This window comes from Gambusia affinis, linkage group LG03 (assembly GCF_019740435.1).
Source record: "Gambusia affinis linkage group LG03, SWU_Gaff_1.0, whole genome shotgun sequence".
Classification (NCBI taxonomy): domain Eukaryota; kingdom Metazoa; phylum Chordata; class Actinopteri; order Cyprinodontiformes; family Poeciliidae; genus Gambusia; species Gambusia affinis.
In genome coordinates, this window is record NC_057870.1 from 11,234,546 (window position 1) to 11,259,826 (window position 25,281).

Genomic DNA, 25,281 nt, shown 5'->3' on the forward strand with positions numbered 1-25,281 from the left:
TGCTCTTATCTGCCACTGTTGTTCCAGCCTGTGTAATCATGGCATTAATTATTAGCTGTTTGCTCGCCATCATCTACGTCCCCTGGGGCAGGCAAGGTGGCTGGGCTGCCAAGGGCTGGCACTGCATGTCTCTCCCTCTATAAATCTGCATGATTAGCATCCCAATCTTTGAAACAATAGCGAAAGTAATCTTTTTTTCTCACAACTGCATTCTGTGAGCCTGAATCACGTTGTCCGGCCAAAAAAATAAACACTCTGTCCCCATGGGCTTAGCCTAAATGACATGAGAAAAGAAGTCTCACATTATTCCGGTTAGTGCCCTCCAGCCAGGCTGTGAATTAGTCTCAACTCTATCTGATCTCATATGTGTCCTTTTCTCGCACTGCCACTGGCATATCTCTCCCTCCTCAGATACGTGCACACATTCGCTCATGGACATTTGTCTCCCTCAAATACTACTGTCGGCATCACTCCTTCAAAGATACTTTCTAAATGTATTGTCTGACAGAAAGTCACGGCATCTGGCAGTGATTGCGGTGCCCTAGGCAAAGTTTCTGCAAGCACAGAGCTTGTGTTTGTATGAGTGTGTGTTTGTCACCAAGGGGATAAGGGGTTTCAGGCATGTTAGGCTTCAGGGTATAAGGCAGCTTAGCCCATTACTGAGCTCCAGGATTGTTATCATATTTACATGACGTTGGGTGGTGACTTGTTCAGAAGTTATAAACCAATGAAGAACATTTTCCAAGTTATAAGGCTAAAAATAATTTTTCACCCACATTTATTAAAATATGTGTAATCAAAATCTAAATGAAAAATTCTTACCCAACTGAATAGCAGCAGTTTTTAAGATTTTAAAGGTATAGTTTTAGATTTTTTAATTGGAGCTCTGTTTAATAATTATTAGTGGTTAATTTCTTATGTGTGGTAGCTGTGTCTCATGGTAGCTAAGTCCTCTCATTAAGGATAAATGTCACCTTTCATTTCCTATGTAAATAGTCTGTGACTTATGTGTACATAACCCCCCATGACAACCCTGCATTAAATATGTTCATGAAATAAAATGAAACACAAAAACATTAAATGCACTATAATGTTTGTAAAATTGGAGTTGCTTAAAGACCGTAGAAGTCCACATTGATCATGGTGACTCTTCTTTGACATTTGTTGTAGCCTCTGAGTCTGACTAACCTGGATTCATGCTAAATAAAGATGCTAAAACGTTTATCTACTGGAGATATTAGTCGCTTATAGTTTTTCAGTAGAACCTAGTGAGACATATTACACATCCATAAACTAATGTACTTTTTTCTCTTTTCAAATATCACATGACATTGACAAATATGACATTTTTTTAGATATTTTCTTGATAATTTTTGTTGATTAATGATTTTTAAACTGTTTAAATATACTTCTCCTGAATGGACACAATGATATTTATGAGCTAACGTACAATAAATGTGAACCAAAAGAAGAGGAAATTCTTTTTCTGTCTCAAAAGACCTAATAAAAAAAATAATTATTTCCAGTGCACCAACAGCTTTCCTTTGTCTAGGATAACATCTTGAACATTAAGTAAGGGATTTAGACATGCGCCCCCCCCATCCCCCTTTTTCATCTTTAGAAACAGGAAAATAAAGCATTCGCAGATTCTATTGTATTAATTAACAGCTACCCATGTTCCCAAGTGGTTTCCAAGCACTTTGAAGATTCCTTCACAATAGACTGGCAGACTTTACCATTTACAAACTGAAGGAGAAAAGAAGGTTTCTGTGATTGGATCACAATGCCACATGTTGGCTGATTGCAAGTGTTGAACTGGTATTGTAGATGCAGGAACCACCTCTTGGGAATGGTGTCAAGAAAAATCCAGAAAAAAATGCTGCCAACTTGAAACTGGTGAAAAAAAGAGAGGGAGAGAGAGAGAGACTTTTTAAAATCCCTTTTTGCATTATTTTGCTTCAAGACAGTAAGATGTTCTAATCCTCCATTCATTGTTAGGGTTGTGTGGGACTGGCCAAGGAAAAATAGCCCTTTGATGGCAATGGAAAAGGATATGGAGCTTTGCCAAAGAGGGCTTCAGAAGTTAATGGGCCAGTTTCTATGCTGACAGTAAAATCTAGCCGAGAGCCATCCGTAGCTTCCGAAGCGTTATCTGCTTCTGCAGTTTTGAAGATTATCCTTAAAAGGAAAATGACAATGTCAAGAACAAAAGAGATGCTTAAATGCAAAGGTTTTTATCAACACTTAAAACCAGATGGAATTATCTTTGAGCTAAAGCTGATTTATGCTGGATAACATTTTAAACTAAAGTCTTCCTAGATGAATACTGTTGCTTTGAAATAGTCTCACAAGCATCAGAACTGGGTTTAGTTTTGATAGTCTGCAGTCGTGTCTACTGAACAATGTGTTGTCTACCATTAAACAGTTGGCTTATGACATTCTATCTAATCTAGCATTTATCTATGCAGGATCTATCTATCTATCTATCTAAGCAGCTATCTATCTATCTATCTATCTATCTATCTATCTATCTATCTATCTATCTATCTATCTATCTATCTATCTATCTATCTATCTATCTATCTATCTATCTATATATCTATATATATATATATATATATATATATATATATATATATCTATATATATATATATATATATATAAATAAATATATATATATACACACACACACAAAACCCAGGCCCCATAGGAAGAAGTGCTGTTCTTGGCCAGGGTTAGGCTTTAGAGATGAGTGAAAAATTATTGGGAGTCAATGCATAGTTTGTGTGAAGATAGAAAGACAGACATGTATGTGTGTGTGCGCAACACCCTGAAGCAAGTTGTGGGGATACACATACTTACTTCCAGAGCAACCACACATTTTTTGTAGTTATCAATAATGCCCTACCATCAGTCCTAACTGGATATTTGACCACTCTTCTTGGCAGAAGTGGTAAAGCTCATTTAAATTGGTTGTTTTCCTGGCCTGGCATTTAAGCATAGTCCATTAATTTTCAACAACGCTGAGGTTAAGGCCATTCCAGAAGCTTAATATTAGGCCACTTTGTTCCTTCCAAAACCAGTTTTGCTGTGCATTTAGTATTGTGAAACACCCAGTTGTGTCCAAACTTCCATTTTTGACCGAAAATGTAACCGCAGTTGAATGGAAATTGGTCAGGATGTTTATTAAAAACGAAGGAACCGCAAAGGCTTAAACTCATCATACATTGGAATATTCTGGAACACAAATCTCACCACCTACAATAAAATGAGTATTTCATCAATATAAAGCGGGTAGAGTGCTTACCAAGGAAGGAATTTACAGGAATTTGCACCTTCCCACATGGTCACATCTCCAGTCTTCCTGAGAAAAGTTTTATAAGATTAGACAAAGATTGAGCTGGTGGGCCACAATGAAAAGAAATATGTTTTGAGAAATTAAGGTAAGGCTTCCAAACATAAGAACACTGTCAACCACAATGGTGGACGCACCATGCACACAGTGTAACTGCTCCAGGTACCAGGTGGTTAAAACCTGAACATAATTTGGTGTTCCAACATGATAATGATCCCAAATAAACATGAAAATTAGTTTTGGAAATAATGAAACAGGCTAGCATTACGACTCTTGAATAGCCCTTACCTTAAAGGTTTGATGATTTTGCATAAAAACTGGGTCCTTCACAGGATACCAAGGAATGTAAGTTAGTTATACTACAGTTTATTTAAATAAATAAGATTCATCATAGATAGAGTCAGAATTAAGCCAGAGCCTTTGTTACAACCACAAAAAGTATATATATATATATACATATATATATGTACATATATATATATATGTATATATACATATATGTATATATATGTACATATATATATATGTATATATATATATATATATATATATATATATATATATATATATATATATATATATATATATATATATATATATATATATATGTTGAAGTCCTTTGTTCGTTGATGTCATACCATCTTGAAAAAAGTGTTTCAAAACCATCATTTAAAATCTCAAAATTATATGAATTTCAATAAAACTCTGACTCATGTGCCACCTCTCACAGATGCTGAAAGTAACTATAAGCTTGCCAAAGCATTTTTGTCCCTTGTAAAGTAACACCATTACTAAACAGATACTTAATCACAAATATTGCAAGATAAGCATGACTATGACAGGAAGGAGTTTCCTAAAACAAAGGTCTCAGAATGGTTGGCACCGGCAGTTTGGTGCACATGTATGTGTGTGTCCCACGTGCATGCGCGTGTGTTCAGCTCATCCCTACCTATAAGTGTCTCGGCAGAATGCCAGAATCTGTTTTAGAGCCAGAAACCCAGCCAATAAGCCACAAGCCATCAGCAGCCAGGTCAGATTAGCTTTCTGTCATTGGCATTGTGCTGATAACACCACAATGAGTGGCACTTCCCTACCGCTATGTCACCTCGGCCGGCCCACACTTGTCAGCCATCCGCCGGTCAGATAGTGTCTGTCAGTTAAAGAATAGATAAAGGGGAAAGTCAAGGGGGGTGTCTGCTGGTTTAATGCTTTAGTTGAGGAGTTTTTGTTACTGATGAGGGTCATCGAAGGAAAACACAGCCTTAAGACAAAAGGAACAAGCAAGGGAAAGTTGACTGGCACATTAGCTTGTGCCTCTCTATCAGTCTGCTTGATTAGAGGAGACAAGGGCTCTCTTGAGTTATGAGGATGACCATGGCAACAAATACCCAACAAAGTACGAGAAAGGAGGAAAATACTGTTACGACTGTTTGGCTCTCTATTTTTTTGAGTTTCAAATGCAAATAAACAATTATCATCAATGTTGTCTTAACATTTATGAACTTTCTCTTTGCACTGCTACTTTTAAACTTCAATCATGTTTTTTTCTTAATCTATCAATCTTGCTCATTTGAGGTTTTCCCAGCCTTCTCCACATTAACCAATTAAAATTTCATAAGAGGCCCATCACTTTTTCACACATATCACTGGTGATTAACCTTCTGGGATAACTTTGACAGAATAGTCTCCTGGATAGATTTAGTCAATCTGTCAACAGGCATCAGTTCAAGCAGGATGAGACCCATGTCAAACATTACCTCTCTATTCCTGAACAGAGTCGTGTCTGCCAAACACTATTATTGAACTGGCACTACAAGAGCGTAACCTAGCCGCCCTGGCAGCATTAAAGGTGCACGGTTAAGAAATATTAATGTCATATCCAATCAATCATCATTACCTCGGGGGAAAATCCTGTTTAAGGTGTAGAAGCATTAGCAATTTTTAGCTTTGGGAATGTCAGGATATCCTGCTCCTGAAATGTGTCTAACAATGAGCCTCCTCTCTGCCTGTCAAAATATTTTCCCTTTTGTCCTGAGGAATCTGCTCAAATCAGGCAGCTTCCTCTCTACAAAGTCAGCAGCAAATTGGAAAAGACAACGTCTCCACCTACAGGTAGAAGAAGAATATTACATGTATGCCCTGTTATCAGATCAGGCTAAGCACAGCAAGAACCAAATGTGATTTAGTTTTGTTCTATCCAACATGTGTTTGTCTCATCAGTGAAACACTTTAAATACAATTTATCTACACATTGGTCTGTTTTGTCCATATCATTAACATATTTTATGTTGTTTTAAAATAAAATATGTCTAAGTGTACATTAAATCCCAAAACATAAAAATCAAGACTCTATGCCTTGAGTACTATATACAATAAAAACGTCTGCAATTATATCAGCTTTAAACAGCAGAAAAGGAGTAAAATAAAAATAACTAATTAGTAAATAACTGGTACACAGCTGGTTCTGTTCTGAGTCCAACACAAAGGCTACTAAAAAGGTTTTTTATTATTATTCATTTACAGTGATAAATATAAAAGTGGGACTTCTCGAAGGTAGTGGAGAGTCTATGATCATCAACAACAAGACTGGATGTCCCTATTTGATGATGTGGGAGCTCAATGCATTGACATCACACCTAATGACAGCTGCAGGTGGATCTGACACTACAAGTGATTTCCTTTTATTATTATTTCTATTTCTTTAGACATCATAGTGGTAAAAGCACAAGTTTTAACATTAAAGATCAACGAGATTAGAAATCTATTTTTCTTCCATGCCATTTTGTTGCAGTTTTTGTTACTGACTGTATGGAGTGGTCACTCTTTTTATGAATTCATTTCCTGTTTTTTACTGTACCTCTCTTATAATGTACAATTATAAAATAAAACATTTGTTTCTCAGCAGCTTAGGATCTAAACAGTAGGTGCCGACATTCAACTCTCAAACAATAAATGTTGGAAAATCATATATAAATACAGCAGTTGCTAGAACTTTGACAGTTATTGCATGTTGATTGACTGTATGTACATGTGCAATTGAAAATGTTCTACTCTTTAGCAGAATAATTTAATTTTGACTATGCAATGAATTTAAATGGTGTAGCAAGACATGCTATGTGGAGTAAATAATGCTCTAGCATCACGTTCTCATGCATGAAACACTGTAGATTACATAATTAGACAACCAGCTTAGACAGGCTATCAGTTTTTATTTTCTGGACATGTTGAAAAAAATCCTTAATATAAACGCACCTGTCATACATCATGCGTGCTGCACATGTGCACTACTACTATGCTATTTACACAACTGTTAAACAAACGTTGCAGCAATGGCCTAATTAGAACACATTCTCAAGAAACAATATTCAAATCTCTGTTTGTGCCGACGAAAATCAGGATGGCAGATGCTTAAAACTAAAAGCGAAGTTGATAGCATCAGCTATTTCCTGAAATACTTGGAGACATTTGTATAACATGTAAATATCATTTGAATTTAGTGTTAGTTGATCCTTAAATAGTAAAAATACCTAAACAAGATGGTGTTATGGCAAAATCAATACATGTCATGGTTTCATAGTGTAATACTGAATCCTGTATCTTTGATCCCAATATACATTTACTGAGAGTGCGTATTCACAAAATACACTTATTTTTCTCACTTTTTGATCAGAATGACACATTTTTAATAGATATCCATACAACATAGGAAACAGTGGGACAGAAGTTTAATTGATGTGTTCATATTTAATGGTAAACATTGCATACAGTATTTCTGCAATATAACACTTGAAGAAAAATATCAAATGTCTGCAGTCAATTATAAAAGCTAAATAAAGACTAAATTAGACGTGTATTAGCTATACAATGTTATTAAGGCATTCTTATTCATCTTGCTTTTAGCAAAAGATTTTGTTTTGATGCTTCTTTGGTTTGGTGAAGTTTGTAATTCAGCTCACATTAAATTCAAAAGTAATTTATTTATCCAAGTATCTCCTGTATTTATCTGTGTTGCAGTTGGTTTCAAATACCAGACAGGGCATTAGTTGTAACACTAGAAAAAAATCTGTTCTTTTTCTTAAACATATAAAGAAGTGCAGACTGTGTTGATGCTTAAAATGAGCGTAATAGAATACAAAATATAAAAAATTAAATGAATTTATGCAAAAGGACAAAAGATGTCCTTGATCTCAAGGACATTTGCTTTTGCTTTTTTAAAAAATATTTTTTTTTAAAAAGCATTACATGTAAGAATAAAAACAAACAGAAACATTTTGAAGTACTTTAACTGTATAAAGGCTGTATATTTGAAAGTTAGGAGTACATACGAAAAGAGATACCATTAAAACAAGCAAAGAACTTAGAAACATTTGACCTAAGAATTGAAAAGGAGAGGGTCATTGATGTTTTTTTATACATTCTTATATACAGTCTGTTAAATTGCGATGCGTCATATTGTGTTCCAAAAATGCAATCAATTGTTAAAAGCTAGGTAATGAGACATACATCAACATACAACCCATATACATATATATATTAAAAAAATTGTTTTTCAACATCAGGAGGGAAGTTCAACATCATTTTCTGCAGATTTTTCATCATTTGTTTTGTTTCTTGCTCTGGTTTGGTAAATTAACCTGTGATCATGTGAGAACATCAGTAGCAAATGCAGAGCTCCAAAATAATGGAAGAGACACAGGATGATGATTACAAAGATGATACCTGGTTTTTGGATACGAATGGTGATGCTTGGTATGCTTGTTATATGTGTGGATCAAAAAGAAGCACTGCAGTTAAAACATGTTTGTGTTACTAAGAAGCAAACCAAGTTTCCCATCATTTGCGCCCCCTTATTTCTCCCCCTAACTTACATTTCCACTGCTTCTCAAAAGAAAATAAGTTATTTTGGTCCAGGGAAAGGTCTTTACTATTTTATCCATACGAAATAAGGCTAGGGTAATTTCTGCATACTATGTTGTTCTCCAAAAAAAAACCCATCAAAATAAAGAGTTACACTTTTCTTTATGCTTTCTTCAGAACAAGGAGTCTCGTGTTTCTTTATTCTTCCTACAGAAAAGAGAGCATAAAGTTTCAGTGGGAGGATTAAGGTAAAAACATGCAGAAACAAGAAAAGAGAAGGTGTCCCTGAGTGTGTGGCATGTGTGTGAAGGGGTGTGTAGGTGTATAGTGTGCCTCTGTCTGCCTATATGGTTTCCACGTAATTAGCGGGGAATAAACCCTGACGGCCGTCTTTGCTCCACCCCCTCCACCAGGCTTTGTCCACTGTCTCCACGTCCCTGATGATGTCACCGGGTTCAAAGGAGATCTCGGATTCGTCCTCTGTGGGAAACACAAGATAACATGGTGAGGACCAGATAATCACAGTGTAATTACTGCAAAACGGAGGCACTTTATGCGAACATGTGTGGTAATTATCCTCCAAATGGCAGCTTACCTGCCTGGTAGTCATACAGAGCTCGGACGCACATATGTCGGTCGGCTAAATCCTGCAGTGGATAGGAAAATTCAATGGGGGAAAAAAGAACAAGCTATAATCATGAAATGCTGAATTTCTTGTTCAACTAGCATAATAAGTTTGAGGAAAAAAATGACATCACTTCCAGGAACACTGACAGATGTTCCAGTAAAATGTTCAAGTAACTTTTTTCTGACATGGTATGTTAAAACTTCTGCAGTGAAATCATGATATAGATCGTTCATCATTAGCTATAGAAAACACGGTCCTGAGCATTGATGAGGAAAGCAAATATCTGATACCAAGCTGAATTTGTGAAAATATTTCTGTAGGAGGTATAAACTGATTTACCTTTGTTGGAGTGAAATGAATATTTGGGTGTCTACCAACCAACAGGAATGCTGATGTGTACGGACCGCCATCTTTGTTTGCCTATCAGTGCCCTGTCACTTTAAGAAAGTACTCAACCGCTTTTTCTAAGACAATTGTCTTAAAATCGTTGTCATCCTTTCATACCTCTTGACCACCCTGCCCAGTGCAGTCTTCAATTGACCTTAACATTACAGAAAATCTGTGGAGGTAACAGAAACTTTGAGTTGTCGAACAACAGTTGGGGATTTCTCTGAAGATGTCTATGAAGCATCTGATCAACTGCAAAAAATGTCCGACCCCTGTACCTCCTGGCAAAGGTTTCAGTACCAAGTGTTTTTCTGGCTTGCGGATCAAGTATTGTACTTTTTTGTGTATGCATACTACAAAGTCCTCATCAATTTGTCATTTATTTAAAGATTTTTCAGCAAGTTTTCAGATGTCACATGTTTCTATACTAAAATAAACCTACCACAATTATTATGGACAGATTACATCAATGTATAACTGTAAGTCTAAATTCAGCAGGGTATCAAATGACCCTTTCCCTCACTGCCTGTCAAGCTTCTACTGATCTTAGGGATTTTATTGTTGTGCTACCATCAAGAAATATATCACGGAAATCCATCTTTATTTTATTCTCAATTGGTAAGGAAAAATAAATCTCTGAAGAAAATGTGTAAACATTGCTGTACTCATTAAAACATTCTATATAGGTCTGGGGGGAAAAAACACCTCTTGTCCATTTTCAGAGATCTGCTGCTCTCTGTCCTCAGTTTTGTCTCCGTCTTCAGTGGTTGTGTTAACTCTGTAGCAGACAGGAGACTCAGAGGTGATGCCGTCTGTGTCTGTTGGACTCAAGGACCCCACTGAAAATACAGAGGAAACTAATTTAGAACGATTCAATCTCTGAGCCGAAACTGCAAAAAATGTGGTCGTTGAAAAAAATACTGTTAAAACCTGTCCCATTTTGTTCCTCTGTGCCATCACCGTTTGTCATCCCATTGGTTGATGGAAGTAGAGTCTCATGCTTGATGTCTTGACAAGCTGGTTCAGGATCTTTGATGACGACATAGGAAAAATCTGAATAGAATTGGAGTAAATTTCAATTATTTTTGAACGTTTCAGCCCATTTATGATCTGTGACACTGTGACAATGCAAGTCAGTAATAGTGACAAGAACTACCTGTGTGTACTGACTCCTCTTCCTCAGAAAACTCTGCAGGCTCAGCGAAAGTCTGGCTGTATCCTGAATAATTGTTCTCTTCTTCGGCTTCCTCTGCCTCCTCTTCAACCTGTGGCATCGCTGCCGGTTCTAGCAGTGATGAAGGGTCAGCTTCCTGTTCTGATCCCACCTGCATCTCCTCCTCGTACTCCTCCAGTTCCTTCTTGTTATCCTCCTCCTCCTCATGCTGCTCTTCCTTCTCCTCTTCCTCGGGTTCACTGCTCTTACCCTCTTCTTCGTGCTCTTCCTCCTTGTCCAACTCGTTTTGCACCTCCTTCTCATCTTCCTTCACCTCTTGCATCTTTTCTTTATCTACCTCCTTTGTCTCAATCCGTTCTGGTTCAGCAGTGACAGAATCCACCTCCGGTTGTGTTTCAGCTTCATCTCCCTCCTGCTCCTCCTGTAGTTCCTCTTCCTCATCTGCTTCCACCAGCACAGCTTGTACTTTGAAGCCAGTGTCTGAGACCATCTTGGTGTTTTCGAGACTTGGTGTGCTGAATTCTGCTAATTGGAACAATTATACAGTTAAAATTGAAATGCAAAAAATCACAAGTAATTGTTGGTTGACATTGCAGTGCCTTGCAAGCATGTATTTTACACATTACATTGCAACCACAAAGCGCAATGTATTTTGTCACTGTTTCATGTAAGAGAGTGACACTAAGCCATGAATAATTTATATAGAAGGAAATTAATACATGGCTGAAAACTGACTCTCACATTTGTATTCAGCCCCTTTAAATCTGATGGCCACTCCATCCATTCCAACCAATTGCCTTTAAAAGTCGCCTGTTTTAAAATAGAGTCTACCTGTGTGCACTTTAATTTCAGCATACATCCAGATATACTGCGAAGGCCTTGGATGTTTGTTAGAGAGCATTAGTAATCAATCATAAAGACCAGAAAAATACCAGACCGGATCGGAATAAAGTGAAGACATTTAAAGCAGAGATAGGAAAAATGGTGTGGTACAGCGGCGAACTTACCAAACCTACAGACTGAGCAAGGACAATTCTAATTAGGAGGTAGAAGGAGAAGAAGAAAGCAAATGCTGAAAGAACGTCACAATTACCCCAAATAAAGTTTGCCATAAACTCATCTGTCCTGAAAACACCATTCCCACTGTGAATTATGGCAGTAGCGAAATAATGTTGTGGGAATGCCTTCAGCATGGATGGAGAAGCTGGTCAAAATTGGCGCTTATAATGTGGTAATACGGGGAAAATATAATCTTTCAATAAATTTGTTCAACATATCCTTGGCTTGCCATTCAGCCTTACCTGTGTTCATATCAGGAGGGTTTGTTAAAAACTGCGAAGGCTCAAAGTCCAGAGGTTGCTGCTCTGCCTCTGAAAGCAGCTGAGAGATGTTTTCATCTATTACAGTTGGAGGCAAAGAATCTAAGAGACTTGGGGAAGCAGGAGGAGCAGACGGTTCTGTCGGTTCTGCAGCCTCTGGCTCAGCTGCGGCCTGAAACTGGTTGGTACTCTGTGGAATACTGGGCAGAGCTGAAACTGGGGGGGCAGGCCGAATGGGTGAGGTGGGTGGAGACATGGGGGCTCTGGGCTTCAGAGGGGAGGTGACTGGGTAAAAATCTGGGCTTCTTGGGGGAGACACGGCCTGGAAAACGGGAGAGTGTGGAGCTCTCGAAAAGGGGGAGACCAACGGAGAAGTGTATGGAGAAGATGCTGCGCTTCCTTCTGCTTTTGAAAAGATGAAAGCTGTATCTGTCAGACTGCGCTGGTATCGTCTAAATGGTTTTCCTGCAGAGGAACAAAGCAGTTATCAGCGCTAAAAATAACACAGGTTGGACATGCAAAAAAAACAATAAAAATAATAATAATCCTGTGCAAAACAGACTGATGTGTTTTAGAAAGTAATTCCGCATTTTCAAGAGAAAAAAAAAAAAAATCCTACCACTGCGGGAAGATCCAGGACTGGTGGGGCTCTGTGATGATGATGATGACAGTTGTCTGAAAAACTCTCGGGGGTTCATGGAGCGCTGTGACACTAATGCTGCTGCCTCCTACAGGTCATCAAATATGCAGCAGTAAAAAAAAAAAAAAAAAAAGGTGCAGAAATAAGTACAGCTACAACCAGAAGTTTACAAACTCAAGACGCATACAAATGTATTTTTTTCCTCACTGTCTGACATTAACTCAGATCAAACTTCTCTTGTTTTAGGACAGAATTACTACCAAAATTTGTTCTTTTTCAAAAATTCCTCAATATTTAGAGGAAAAAATATGTATGTGATTTATTTGTAAGTATCTTCAAAAACATAAGTATACATACAGTAAAAAAGGCAATTATCCTTGATCCTAAGCAAGTGTATATAAACTTCTGAATTCAAAGAAAGTTACGGAAATATCTCTATAATGGAAATATCTCTATAATATATTGGATGGATGGATGGATGGATGGATGGATGGATGGATGGATGGATGGATGGATAGATGGATGGATTGATTGATTGATTGATTGATTGATTGATTGATTGATTTTCTAGTATTTAGCAAACAGAAATAATTTTGTAATTCTAACTTAATTCTAACTTAACCAAAACTGTTTGGTCTAATTTAACTTTAGACAGTGAGGAAAAAAGGTGCATTTCTTTAAATTTACTGTATGTAAACCTCTGGTTTCAACTATTTACTAACTCGTTTCAGTTGTGCAAAAAGTCCAAATCTTCTAAGAATAAACATGATTTCCCATCAAAGTCAGTTACAAAAGGGTCATTTTAACAGAGTCAACTTACAGCTGCTTTCTCTATGGATTCACTTCGTCTAAGACGAGCCCTCATATCCTCTTCATGCTCTCTTTGGTGCTGCTCCTGGTAGAAAAAACAATAACATGCATCTGGGTGTTTTATCTGCAAACATTTAAGCTGTGATTTACAGAAATCATGTTTCAAGTGATGTTTTGTGTTTCTTTTTGATTTAGTAGATCCTCTGTCGGCATTTTATGCCCCATTTTAACTTTCATGCAATTTCTCTGTAATCATAGCGTCAAATCATAACACTGAAATATTGTGTGACGTGAGAAAAAGCTCAGCGAAGGTTTTTTATCCTCACCCATCTTAACTTCTCCTTCTTGCGTAGCTCTTCTTCTTCTGCTCTTTGTTTTTGTCTGTAAAAATAATTTCAATGAAACAGGTGAAAGTTTAAAGTATTTTAGCAACTAAGCAGATTATGATATACTTAGTTTATTTTTGATAAGAGTAAATTAAGAGTAAAATTTACATCTGATCAGATGTAAACAACCTTCAAAAACTTTCTTGCCAAAAGTAACTGAATGATCGAAAACATGTTCAAACAAATATATTATATTTTTGTTATAATCTGTGAAGTGAATTAAAAAGCGTGGTGTAGCGTTCCATGCAGTGTTCAAACCTCTGCTCCTCAATCATCTGAAGTTTTTCGTTCATTTTTCTGTCTCTCTCCTCTGCATCCCTTCGCTCCTTCAGAATTCTCTCTCTTTCAAGGCGCCGTCTCTCCTCTGCTGCCCTTCTCTTTTCCTCATCTTTGCGCGCTTCCTCTTCACGCTGAAACACACGAAAGGCATCAAAATAACATGTATTTTAGTGTATGCCTTCAGTTTTTTCTTTTCTTTTATCTTGCATTTGTTGAAAATATGTTAAGCAAAAGTCCATCTTTGCATGTATTTGACATACTTCAGCACGTGCCCAGAAGGAGTCTCTGTTAATTAGTCTCATCTCCATCGCGGCATTAGTTTTTCTGTAGTTTGTACCCTAAAGAGAAATATAAATGAAACCGTATTAATGAGAGTGACACCAAAAAGGTTTGGTTTCATTTGTCAGGCAAGCTGGAAGTAAAAAGGTTTTTGTAGAAACGGACTTTCTGTCTTAAAAGACGCTTTATGGAGAAATGAAAATGCTCTGTCTCCATCTGATGGACAAACAAGGAAGTGCAAGAGACTCACAACGAGTTCCTCCTTGTCCGCAGACCTGGAGCTCCTCCTCACCCACTGTGTGGGAGCCTGAGTTTGAGTCTTGCTCAGCTCAGCTCTTATCCTGTCCTCTGTCACATCCTCTGGCTTTTCTGCACTAATGAAAGCATGTGCTTCCTGAAACACAGAGGACAAGGAATAAAAAATAAAAATAAAAAAAAGACAGGCGTAAGACAGATATGAATTTAATCCATTCTCACATGCTGCTATGCAGTGCCTCTGTTCACACACCCATAGACACAATGCTGTTAACACACACAGTACTTCTTGTGGGTTTCTCTCGGTCTCATATTAGTTATAACTTTGAGTTATGAAAATCTGAAGCCAAACAGTTGTGCAACTCCTTCAGCTGTACGGACAGCAAGAGAGAGAGAGAAAAAAAAAAAACAGCAAAGGCCTAAGCATGGGAACAAGAATGTGATGCTTGGTTTATGGATTGCCAAAAGAGGGAGAAGGGAAATGAGAAGTGTCGGGGCCAGAAGACATCCAGAAAATTGTGAGGGTAGTATTTTCTAAAAAACAGACAGGATTGATACAATTTTTTCTGCCAGTTTTAACTTTTTGAAATGCATTTTGAGTTATTTTTTTTAGAGGACATCACCTTAAAAATACATCTCCCTAAAGTTGTTTTTTCCCACCTTGTAACACTGAGCAAACACTCACCATTATTAGGTAAAGTGCCTAATATTCTCTCCCAAAGGATTCAGAGATATTTAGAGAACAACTAAACCCCCTCACCCCCCATAAAAAAAATCTCTTGACATTCTGAAACTGAGAGCTTTTAGATGTTTTATCACCACGCCTTTGTTTGGATGCAGGCATCTGAGCGCACCCAGGACCTTAGAATAATTTCCCTGAGAGAATAATTCCAGGCTTGTTCCCAAAGGTCGTGTCTGTCAAACTCCTACAGGATAGCACAGCTTTATCTGAGTGACAACACTGACACTGAACAGAGCTTTCATTGTGCCTTATAATAAGCATCACTATAGTGTGCAATCCATATCAATCTTGCTGTCAATGCCAACTGCACATACTTGGCTCATGAACCAGACAAGTAGCCCACAGAGCTGACAGTCAGAAAAGGATGGTCAAAAAACTTATGTAGTAATGGCTCCCGAAGAAGTTGTGCAGGAATCAATTTTAATATTAGCGGGGGAAGAAAAAAAAATTCTTAGAGTACTGACAGAGCTATACATTTTATTTACAGTAATTCAGTAAGAGGAGGACAGTTCTTTTACCTTTAACAGTAAAAGAACTCTTAAAGGTTATCATATTACTCAGACAAAAGAAAGATATTTTCATATTTGTCACTTCACTATATGGATGCAATTTTTGACACGAGAAGATAATGAGATGAAAAACAACAATAACAATAGTCTTGTACTGAAGGATTTAACTTGTTCCTTTTTCATGATGGAATTAGGATGCAACAAAAAAAAATCTAATTATCTTATACATTAAAAAACAGAAAGATGTGTTTGAATTTTGAGGATTTTTTATTCCATGGAAAGTCATAATTAGACATACAGTACATGCTTAAAAATATACAAACACCCATCACAAATTGTCTTTTAGCAAAACATGGTTTGGTTCCAGAGCCATATTTGCTAAAACAAACCATATTTTAGTGAAACATGGTTTGCTAAAAGACATCAAGAATATCTTGACATAATTCTGGCATCGACCCCATCTTAGTCCAAATATTTTCAACAGAGCTGACGGTACTCTAAAAGAGTACTCTTACCCTGATTTCTCCTTTCCTATACCAATTCAGTGTGTGTTTGGATCATGTTCTACTTGTTTAACACTTAATCAAATTCAGAGGACCCCAAAGCACTTGCTACAACTTTCAGTCACACACACACACACACACACACATTTACATACAGATGGTGGCTATATTGTAAAAGGCCTCTGACCGCAAGCAGCAGGTAAGGTAGGTGAAGTGTCGAGATCTTGATATCACTATCTACAGTGAATGTTTCAGTAGTGATTTGGGGTGGAGAAAGCAGTGTGTCGGTCAATGGTTAGTTCCACTGCATAATTCTGAAATGGGGTGACGCCGTATGATGGATGTGAAATAATCTTTAAGGGTCTGTGGCACTGATGACCTGTGACAATGAAAAGTCACTGTTGGTATCCGACTGGAACCTGTCTGGGGGGAAAAAATGAGTCCACGGTGATATGACAAGATTTTTGCTATAATTGGACTCAGTTTCGCACAAACTGTCTTTCTGCTCTGGAACCAAACTGTTCCACAGCATTTCCCCGACTCAGCTCAGTGGAAGAAGCAGCATAAGTAGACGTGCGAAGATTAAAATTTTTTTTTTCCCCAGTAAAAGTTTGTCTCAGATGGCAGATGGATGACTTATAAAATGTCACTGATAGACTTCCAAAAGTTGATTTTATCGCACATCCACAGCGTTAGCTACAGCGTCTTGCGAAAGTGTTCACACCCGTAGACTTTTTTTTTTCCCAGACATTGTGATGTTACAACCACACACTTCAGTATATTTTACTGGATTTCTAAGTGACAGACCCAAAGTTGTGCATAACACCTGATTGGGAAGAAAACGTGATGCAAGGCTTTCGACGTTTTCATTTGGAACAACAGTCACTGGTAGTGACGGTGGTAGGAATTCAAATCCTCGCTCAGTCTGTCTCAGTCGTTGTGTGTTTGGGCAAGACGCCTGACCTGCCTTGCTGGTCAGAAGGCCTGGTGCCACAGCTGCATGGCAGTCTTGCTTCTGTCAGACTGTCCCAGGACAGCTGTGGCTACAAAGTAGGTCGCTACCATTTGGAAGCGAATGACTAAATGTAGTGTGAAGAGCTGTGGGGTTCTTTAGACTTAAAGTATTGAATTCATTTTCACCAAAGACAAAACTTTACAGAACAGCTTTACCCTGCAGTTTCAGCTGTAGTCCTATTTGGATTGCTTTCTCCAGGTATTGTACATCTTGATACTGAAATGTTTGCCCAATACCATACCAAAAAGCCTCAAGATCAGTCAGATTGAAAGAAACTTTTATGACATCGATTTTCATGTTTTCAAGTTTTAAAACCACAGTTTCAGTTACAATTGGGACTGATAAGGACATTCTTAGACATGAATATTCTTTTATTACAGATTGAATTTTTTGGTGTGTATGTTTTGGGTTGTCAACCTGAAATAGTGAACCTTTGTCTTTGACAGGGTTCCCCCCTCCCCCCCACCCCCTCCCAAACTGCTCTTTATTTTGTTCATCTTCATCATCTTCATCGATCCTGACTAGTTCTGTGTTCCTATTAAGAAAAAGCATACAAAGAACATCATGCTCCTAGCACCGTGTTTGACAGAGGAAAAGTGTGTTCAGGATGATGCTAAGTGTTAGTCTTCCTCAAAGGGGAATTTTACATGTAAGGCGTGTAAAAGTTAACTTTTTTCCAAGACTTTTTTCTGCAGTGTGGTGCACAGCTAATAGTTTTTCTCTCAACAGATTGTCCTACTTAAGACATGGATCTTTGACGATGCTTTGCTGATTAACGCTCTCCTTGCCAGAGCTGTCAGTTTAGGTGAAGGATTCCAATTGTTGACTAAAGTTCTTAACAGATAAGCTGTACTTACACAGAGATTATTTGACACGGGTGAAATTTATTTCCAAGTATCAAAGTAAAAGAGGCTGAATATAAACACACACACCACACTGTGGATCTTTTCATTTGTGTATAAAAATGTGAAAGTCACTCATCCCTCCATTCACATGTGCTACCTTGTGTGAAAACCCCAACAAATAAAGACCATTTTGTATACGAGGTTTACGAAACTAAAGCAATAAACAAACAGTTAAGAGCCAACGAGCAACTTGATGAACATGTTTTCAATTGCATCGTTCTCCTTCAGAGTCTGTCAGGGCCACTTCAAAGACAATAACAGAAACTACCATCTCTGATCCCTGGTGAATTTACACAACAAATCTATAGATGAACTACATAAAAAATGAAGAAGAGTTGAAACCAAAGTGGTTTGAACCCTGCATTATATAACAGATTAAAAAGCTGCAGTGTTTCAGGGTTCATTGATTTTGACATGAACATCTTTCTTCATATTTTGTTTATCTAGGCAGCATCTCGGCAGTCTTTTATTGAAATCCAACTTTTCATCCCTGTTTTCTTACAGACTAATCTTCATATATTTCACACAGACTCACACAAAAAAACCTTACTGATCCAGGTTTTCTTAGCTAATATCCATCACAATGTGAATCCTTTCATAAGCCAATGCAACTGTAGACTTCAATCTGTGACAGAACCAAATCAGCAGCTGCAGACTCGCCTCGACAGAACCTATTCACTGCCAGCCGAGACATGCAGCACAGATAGCCGAAAAACCTGAGTAAAGAGAAAAAGAGGAATGAAAATGGAGGAAAGTATTAAAGTAATCGCAAAGAAAATGTAAGAAAGTCTCCCACAGTGACGGACAAGATTCTGAGAAATATTAGTTGAGCTTTCAATTATACCATTAATCAGTGTTTATGAAACTTTTGTGCTAGGTTTGGTTTGCATGTCACAGCAAGGCCAGGAGAGTATTTAGCCTTGCAGCAGATCTGTTTAAAGAGACAATATCTGTTTAGGATTTTGTAGAAGTTGTATGCAGCATTCATATAATCTCTTTCATGTCAGATCTGTGAAAATTGCCAAGACATGTATGTACTCTGTAAATGTTTATGCATGTTCATGTAAGTAGCATTTTCTATGTTTACAATCAGCGGTGTTGATCCATTAAAGAGGCCGCATGGCTCTTTTAGTGTACATTATATTCGTGTCAAATGTCTGCAAACTTAAGAGTCTGGAATCCAAACTAAAGAGTCATTCTTCCATGCCGCTGCTCTTTAAGTATTTCAAACCACTCACTGACTCTAGCCTCCTCTTCTTCCACTTCGTTACATTTCATTGAATGCTGATCAGGGCTGACATTATGACCACCAGCCCATGGTGTTGGCCCATTGGAACATGGACTCCATTAGACCCATGAAGCGATGCTGTGGTATCTGGCACCAAAGTGTTAGCAGCATTTTATGTCATTTGTGTAAGTTGCGAGGTGGGGCGTCGTTTACACAGTATATTCCAGACATACAGATAGATTTGAATTCAGAGCATTCCTAAAACATTTTTGCTTTATTGTACTGAGGTATTATGATGCTGGAAGAAGCCACAGCCATCAGGGAATATACTTCACGTAAAACAGTGTACATTGTCTGCAACAGTGCTCAGGTAGGTGGCATGTGTTAAACTAACATCTACTTGAACATCCCCCATAACCTCACACTGCCTCTCATGGTTTGCCTTCTTCGTACTGAACACATGCTACATGTTCCCAGGTAAGCAACACACAGGCACTCAGCCATCACTGTGTCATAAAAGAAAACAGGATTTATTTGACCAGGCTAACCTTGTTTTGGAATCTTCAGCAGCAAAAATAAATCAGCATGGGCACCATGACTGGTCTGCAGGTAAAAGCCACAGCAACTTGGCTTTTACATTTTCCTGATGTGCCAGTAAGTGCATTGGGTGCTTCAGGTTTAACCCCATTTTCTCCTCGTACCCCATTTGATGGATGCTGGCCACTGCAGACCACAAACCTGGCAATACAATTGCACTCTTTTTGAACTCTTTAAAATCACTATTCATGATGAGTTTTTAACACTTTGAGGATAAAATATAGTCTTGTTATTTAATAGATTCCGCCCTCTAACAGGTAAAATTATAAATCTCTTAATACCGTAATTTTTTAGAAGCTGTAAGTGTCAGTGAGCATAATGTTACACCAGTTTAGTGTAACATTATGCATTTAGGATCAGTTCTTATGCTAATTCTATTTCCAGTGATAGGCTCTGAGCAGTGATGGACAGGTCAAACTATTAAAGACCTTGCTTGTCATTGTTCATTAAATGTATCAAACTGAAAAATTGCATTTCTTGTAAATCAACAAATAGCTGTTTTTAAGTTAAGTGAAAATCAGGTAAAAGTCAGGAACATATACTTTTCTGCATAAATATGCATAATTTAGTAATTCCTTCAGTTTCTATTAGATTTAAAACTACCACCAACATTGAAGATCCTACAGGACATTTATTTTTTTGCCTTTAATATCTCCAAAACCACAAATGCACAGATTAGTAGGTGTTCATTTCACTTTCACATATTGCTATGATATCAGTGCAGTTTTCCTCCAATCGACTGATAGAAACAAAGACATGAAGGCTCCAATCACACACCAACTACAGGAAGTTAGCAGAAACAATTCTGATGGAGTCTCATCTGTTTGCAGACATACTTCCATTGTGTGTAAAGGATTTTTCATCAGTGTGTTACGTAATCTTGCTCATGAGTAGTTCACTTGAGAAAAACAGGAAAACCGATTCAGCGTGAAAAATGGCAAATTAGATCAGAGAAAAAGAAAAAAAAGCTGGATTCCTCAGATGTTCATCTGCAGGGTGCAGGTCAAATGGAACCCAGATGCAAGGCTGTGTATTTCACTGCAAGCATGTTTTCTGTAAATCTGATTCAAGTTTACTTTAAAGAAGTTTAATCAACTAAAGTTCATATATCAACTGAAAAATGTTTTTTGTTTCTCTTTTAAAAAAAAACAAAAACAAAATCTCTTTGTATGGAGTTCAATAAGAACAGTAGCTAAAGCAGTTGAAGCTGTGAGCACAGGTTTTGGTGTCGTGATCTAAGTCCAGCTGTTACATGTGTGAGTATTTGCTGAGGTCAGAGGTCAAATTTTTCTCACAGCTCCCAAAAGCAGGGTTGACCTTGTTCAGTCTTTTCCAGGTTAACTATGCGGTAATTTTTCTACAGTAATAAAAAAAATAAAATAAAAAATTACAGCTCAAAATTGCACACATGCACTGTTTCACAATGGGTTTGGAGCATTTTGTGGATCACAAGATCCCAGATATTTTTCTTGTTCTTTAAAAAAAAACACAAAAAAAAAACAACAACAAACATTCCACAGATGCCTCTGCTGTTGATGGGGAGATGCCTTTATATGGAAACCAGAAATATCCAGGCAACAGTTAAAAATCTCTTAGACTGAAACCACAAGACAACAAAGAGCAGAGTTCATCCCTTTAGAATCAGGTCAGATCATAAATCTGCTCAGGCTCCATTACAAAAAAAAAACAACCAAAAAAACATGAGCTTTTTACTCCAGACTTAACAGACTCCTTCCGGCTGGGGAGGAACACAGACAACATCAGGACACCAACAGAGCAGGAAGTGGACTGAGAACAGGAAGCTCTCAAAACAATGCTAAGTAAACTACTGAGTATAAATATAGTGTTTTGAGAGTGAAATGCGGAGCCCCAGGGGAAAGCAGAATTTGAATATTTTCTGTGGTGTAGGAAGTATTTGCAAAGTGAAATCATGGCAAAAATAGTTTATAATGTCAGTGGTGAATTTTAATTATCACAACTTGAGACTGAATACCTTAAAGAAGTGTTTGATGGCTGGAATGTGGCTGGCACACTCATTTTTCCTGTAGTCATCCACATTTTGGCCGACCTGGAAACAAACACAGGATGTATGCGCATAATTGTATTCTTGTCATAAACCTCTTAGGAGACAAAAAAGACAAGGGAAACAATCTGGGGAACAGGAGGGTTCATAATAATGTCAAAAGACATTTTATGTTTAGTTATATGGTACATTCGTATCCATTATGCTTTATTAATTTGATGTTTGAAAGGTTAGTCTTGCACCATAAATGTGGACATTCAAATAATAAGATGAAAACAAACTGACTACATAAAAAAACACAAGAAGTTAAAATAAGAAATGGTTTATAAATATATATTAAGGGCAAAGACTAATGTGTTGGGGAAAGGTGAAATAATCAGATCTGGCCCAAAGGTCAATTTCCCCTTTTCACATCTCATACACCCACTTTGTACCAATCTGTTCACATTCTGGGCTTTCCTACGAAGGTTTTGCATTCCCACCGACCTAAGCTGTTGAACATCAGAGCTTTTTCTCCTGTCAAGTGTTAAGATTAAATTATGTTTTAAATATTTGGCAAAATGCCAAAAAACTTACATAAAATTACATTTTTGGTACACTCTACATTTTCCAGAGAGCATTGAATTCAATTAGAAAGTGTGTCCAAACTTTTGGTCTGTACTGTAGCTCTAAATGTCCTCTCTACAAGAATTTATAACAGCCTGGTAGGTTTTTTTTTTAGTACAGTTTATGATTTATGTAGGAGCTTTGGAATCACTGTAAAAGTCCCTGTCCAAGCTAGAGGAAATTAGTCTAAGTTAATTCCTGGGCAAGTCGTTTGTGAGTCTTTCACTTGTCTCAGTGTATGATTTATGAGAATTGATGCAACTCACCCAGCTTATCAAAGCAATCCGAAGAGCTCCTCCATCCACTCCTCCCACTTTACACAGTCCATACTGAGGTTTAGAGATGTGAAACTTTTCTGCCAGTTCTGCCACACCACCCGCTGGAAAGGGAAAGGTTTAAAGAAGGAAAAGCAATATTATTCACATTTACTTTTAAAGTACACTACTTGTGGGAAACAGGGTGGTACATTTTTATCCTTTTACAACACAAAATTATTATTATTATTTTTTTTTTATTACTTCACAAATTAATAGTTCACTCTACCTCCTGAGTCAGCCAGTTTGAGCTTGTTGGTAACCCCTTCATATAAAAATAATGCCCTGTGAGCATAAGGAGAACAAATGTAGGTTAGCTACAAAGAAATTTGACACAAAGCCACAGCTGACATGTCAGTAGATTTAATAAGAGTCTAAGGCGTTTTTCTATGTGCTCGTGAGGAGACTTAAAACTTTAAAGCCTAACATTGTTCATTGTAGTATGTACAAGCAAAAAGTTAATTGCACAAAAAAAAAAAATCTCATGGTGTGGTCACCATCCGCCTTTGACCTCAACTCTATTGAGAACTTTTGGAGTTTCCTCAAGCAGAAGATCTGAGGGTGGGATGCATTTCGTATCAAACCAGCAGCTCTAGGAAGGTTTTCTGACATCCTGCAAAGAAATTCACGCAGAAACTTTCCACAAACTCACAAGTTCAATGGATGCAAGAACTGTGCAGGAGATATCAAAGGGGTCCTATGTTAACATGTAACTCTGTCTGTTAAGATGTTTTGGATTCAATAGCTTTTGATTTTAGTACATATGACCACCTAATGCTGCACATTCAAAGAATGACCGTTTGCAGTTCTTTATAATCCATAAAATGTTCAGAAAATCTGCTGTGCATAATAATGTGGATAAGTGCATTTTGAATTTTTTTTTTTTTAAAGAAATACTGTTCTCATTGGGAGTTTTGTTCAGTAAAGTCTGATTTATACTGTAATAGTTCACGACTTGACAATTATACTGACCATCATTTGCATTGACCATTTAGGAAAATCTGAGAAAATATCACTTGCATAATAATTTGGAACACAGTGTAGACACTTCTGTATTATTTTTTTTGGTAAAAATCAAAGACATGAAGCTACACTGAAACACAATAACCAACATTCACAGTGCTTTCTTCAAACTTGGATGGCTCCTCAGTGTGAAACAAACACAACCAGCGCTGCTAAGAGCTCTGAGGTTTTAGGCATTTTGCAGGTAAAAACCTGTCCTACCACACCCTTCAGTCAGTCTACTGTCACTGTGGCAACTCAACTTAAGATGTGTTTTCATGAGACCATTGAGACACAACTCTATTGCTTAGTTAAGAGCACTATAATTAATTTGTTTTGTAGCTGAAGCTCCGAGGCAGATTTGAGTGATAAAGAAGACAAAGTGAAAAAGAGGCAAAGTGAAAAACTGACAGTAGCCTTGAATGGAAAGAAATTGCAAGTTCAGCATTTAAATCAATTATCTACTCATTGCTTTGAACATCAACTTCATTTACGTGAATCCTGTGAAGAAGAAAAGTAAAACTTGGACTGGACGCTCTAAAGTGAGATGAAGTGACTTGCATGAGAGTTCAAGAATTCGAATGTGTCCATGGTTGAATGTGTATAGGTGTAAATCTTCCGCCGTGTCAATAACATCTGGAGCAGAGGGGCCATAAGCAGCCATTACAGCAGGTCAGAGGTGAAAGATGCTTGTGTGAGTGTGTGGATGTGTGTACGCAGCGGGAGGAGACAACATTTAAAAATGTGTTGGCTGGCTACTGACAAACTGGACAAAACAGCAGAAGTTTAGCGTACAAGTAGATAGCATGCCCGTTATCTCCATCAGCATCTATAGATGACTCGGTTATGGTTTTTTTCTAACACAACAAACCTGCCTTTGTTCTCTCTTTCCATTGAACAAAGCACACAACAAGTTAGTGAGGTTAGTGTGCTGAGGACACACTAACCATATTGTGCACCCTATTCATCATGTTGCATCCTGGTCAACTGCATGAGTGGGAAGGACAACAATGTTCATTTATTATTTATTGTCCTTGTAATGGAAATATTTACAAGGTTTCTATCACGTCACCAAGCGAAGGTAAAGTGCAAACCTTCTCTGAAGTTTATTCAGTAAAAGCTTTGCAAATTTGTCCCCAAAGAAGCACACACACTCTCTCTCTCATGAGGCTGATGAACTCTTTATTCCCTTTGGGATTAATTTAAAGTGGCAGTTTAACTCATATAAGAGCAAATTTTCTCTACAATATGTCTTTGGGCAAAAGTAGAATGCTGGAGGAAAAGCAAATGATCCGAAAAACATTTATTTTAGAACTGTACAATTGCTCCACTCATTCAAAATTGAGGCACTGACCTAAGTTTATGGATCCTTGGTTCTCCAGTGTTCCTAAAGGTCAGTGTTCACAAGGAAGGCACCCTTTGTTCTATTAGCCGGATTTTGCAAATACAATATTCTTTGCATCAGAT

The 25,281-nt window shown here is 37.5% G+C and overlaps 1 protein-coding gene and 2 long non-coding RNA genes across 5 annotated transcripts in view; 2 read left to right on the forward strand and 1 right to left on the reverse strand.

The window, feature by feature from the left end:
- Positions 1 to 25,281, forward strand: part of LOC122828159 — a 41,211-nt gene that overhangs the window by 13,947 nt on the left and 1,983 nt on the right. The window contains exon 3 of the long non-coding RNA XR_006370171.1: positions 8,627 to 8,717. This is a non-coding gene — a long non-coding RNA (uncharacterized LOC122828159). The remainder of the gene's footprint in view (positions 1 to 8,626; positions 8,718 to 25,281) is intronic.
- The window catches only part of si:dkey-40c11.2 (drebrin-like protein A), a 33,417-nt gene continuing 14,692 nt past the window's right edge, over positions 6,557 to 25,281 (reverse strand). The window contains exons 2-16 of one of the 3 annotated variants that reach the window (XM_044111465.1): positions 23,042 to 23,097; positions 22,765 to 22,877; positions 21,863 to 21,937; positions 14,366 to 14,509; positions 14,097 to 14,174; positions 13,816 to 13,967; positions 13,498 to 13,552; positions 13,182 to 13,256; positions 12,341 to 12,449; positions 11,704 to 12,186; positions 10,385 to 10,924; positions 10,159 to 10,281; positions 9,934 to 10,067; positions 8,809 to 8,860; positions 6,557 to 8,693 (exon numbers count right to left, since the gene is read on the reverse strand). In XM_044111465.1, the coding sequence (XP_043967400.1) occupies positions 8,557 to 8,693; positions 8,809 to 8,860; positions 9,934 to 10,067; positions 10,159 to 10,281; positions 10,385 to 10,924; positions 11,704 to 12,186; positions 12,341 to 12,449; positions 13,182 to 13,256; positions 13,498 to 13,552; positions 13,816 to 13,967; positions 14,097 to 14,174; positions 14,366 to 14,509; positions 21,863 to 21,937; positions 22,765 to 22,877; positions 23,042 to 23,097 (2,326 nt within the window). In that variant the 3' untranslated portion in view covers positions 6,557 to 8,556. Of the gene's footprint in view, positions 8,694 to 8,808; positions 8,861 to 9,933; positions 10,068 to 10,158; positions 10,282 to 10,384; positions 10,928 to 11,703; positions 12,187 to 12,340; positions 12,450 to 13,181; positions 13,257 to 13,497; positions 13,553 to 13,815; positions 13,968 to 14,096; positions 14,175 to 14,365; positions 14,510 to 21,862; positions 21,938 to 22,764; positions 22,878 to 23,041; positions 23,098 to 25,281 lie in introns of all 3 variants that reach the window. The other 2 variants (XM_044111466.1, XM_044111464.1) reach the window with 2 other exon arrangements.
- Positions 17,637 to 18,066, forward strand: LOC122828160. Its single transcript, XR_006370173.1, has 2 exons — positions 17,637 to 17,788; positions 17,869 to 18,066. It is a non-coding gene; the product is annotated as an uncharacterized LOC122828160 (long non-coding RNA).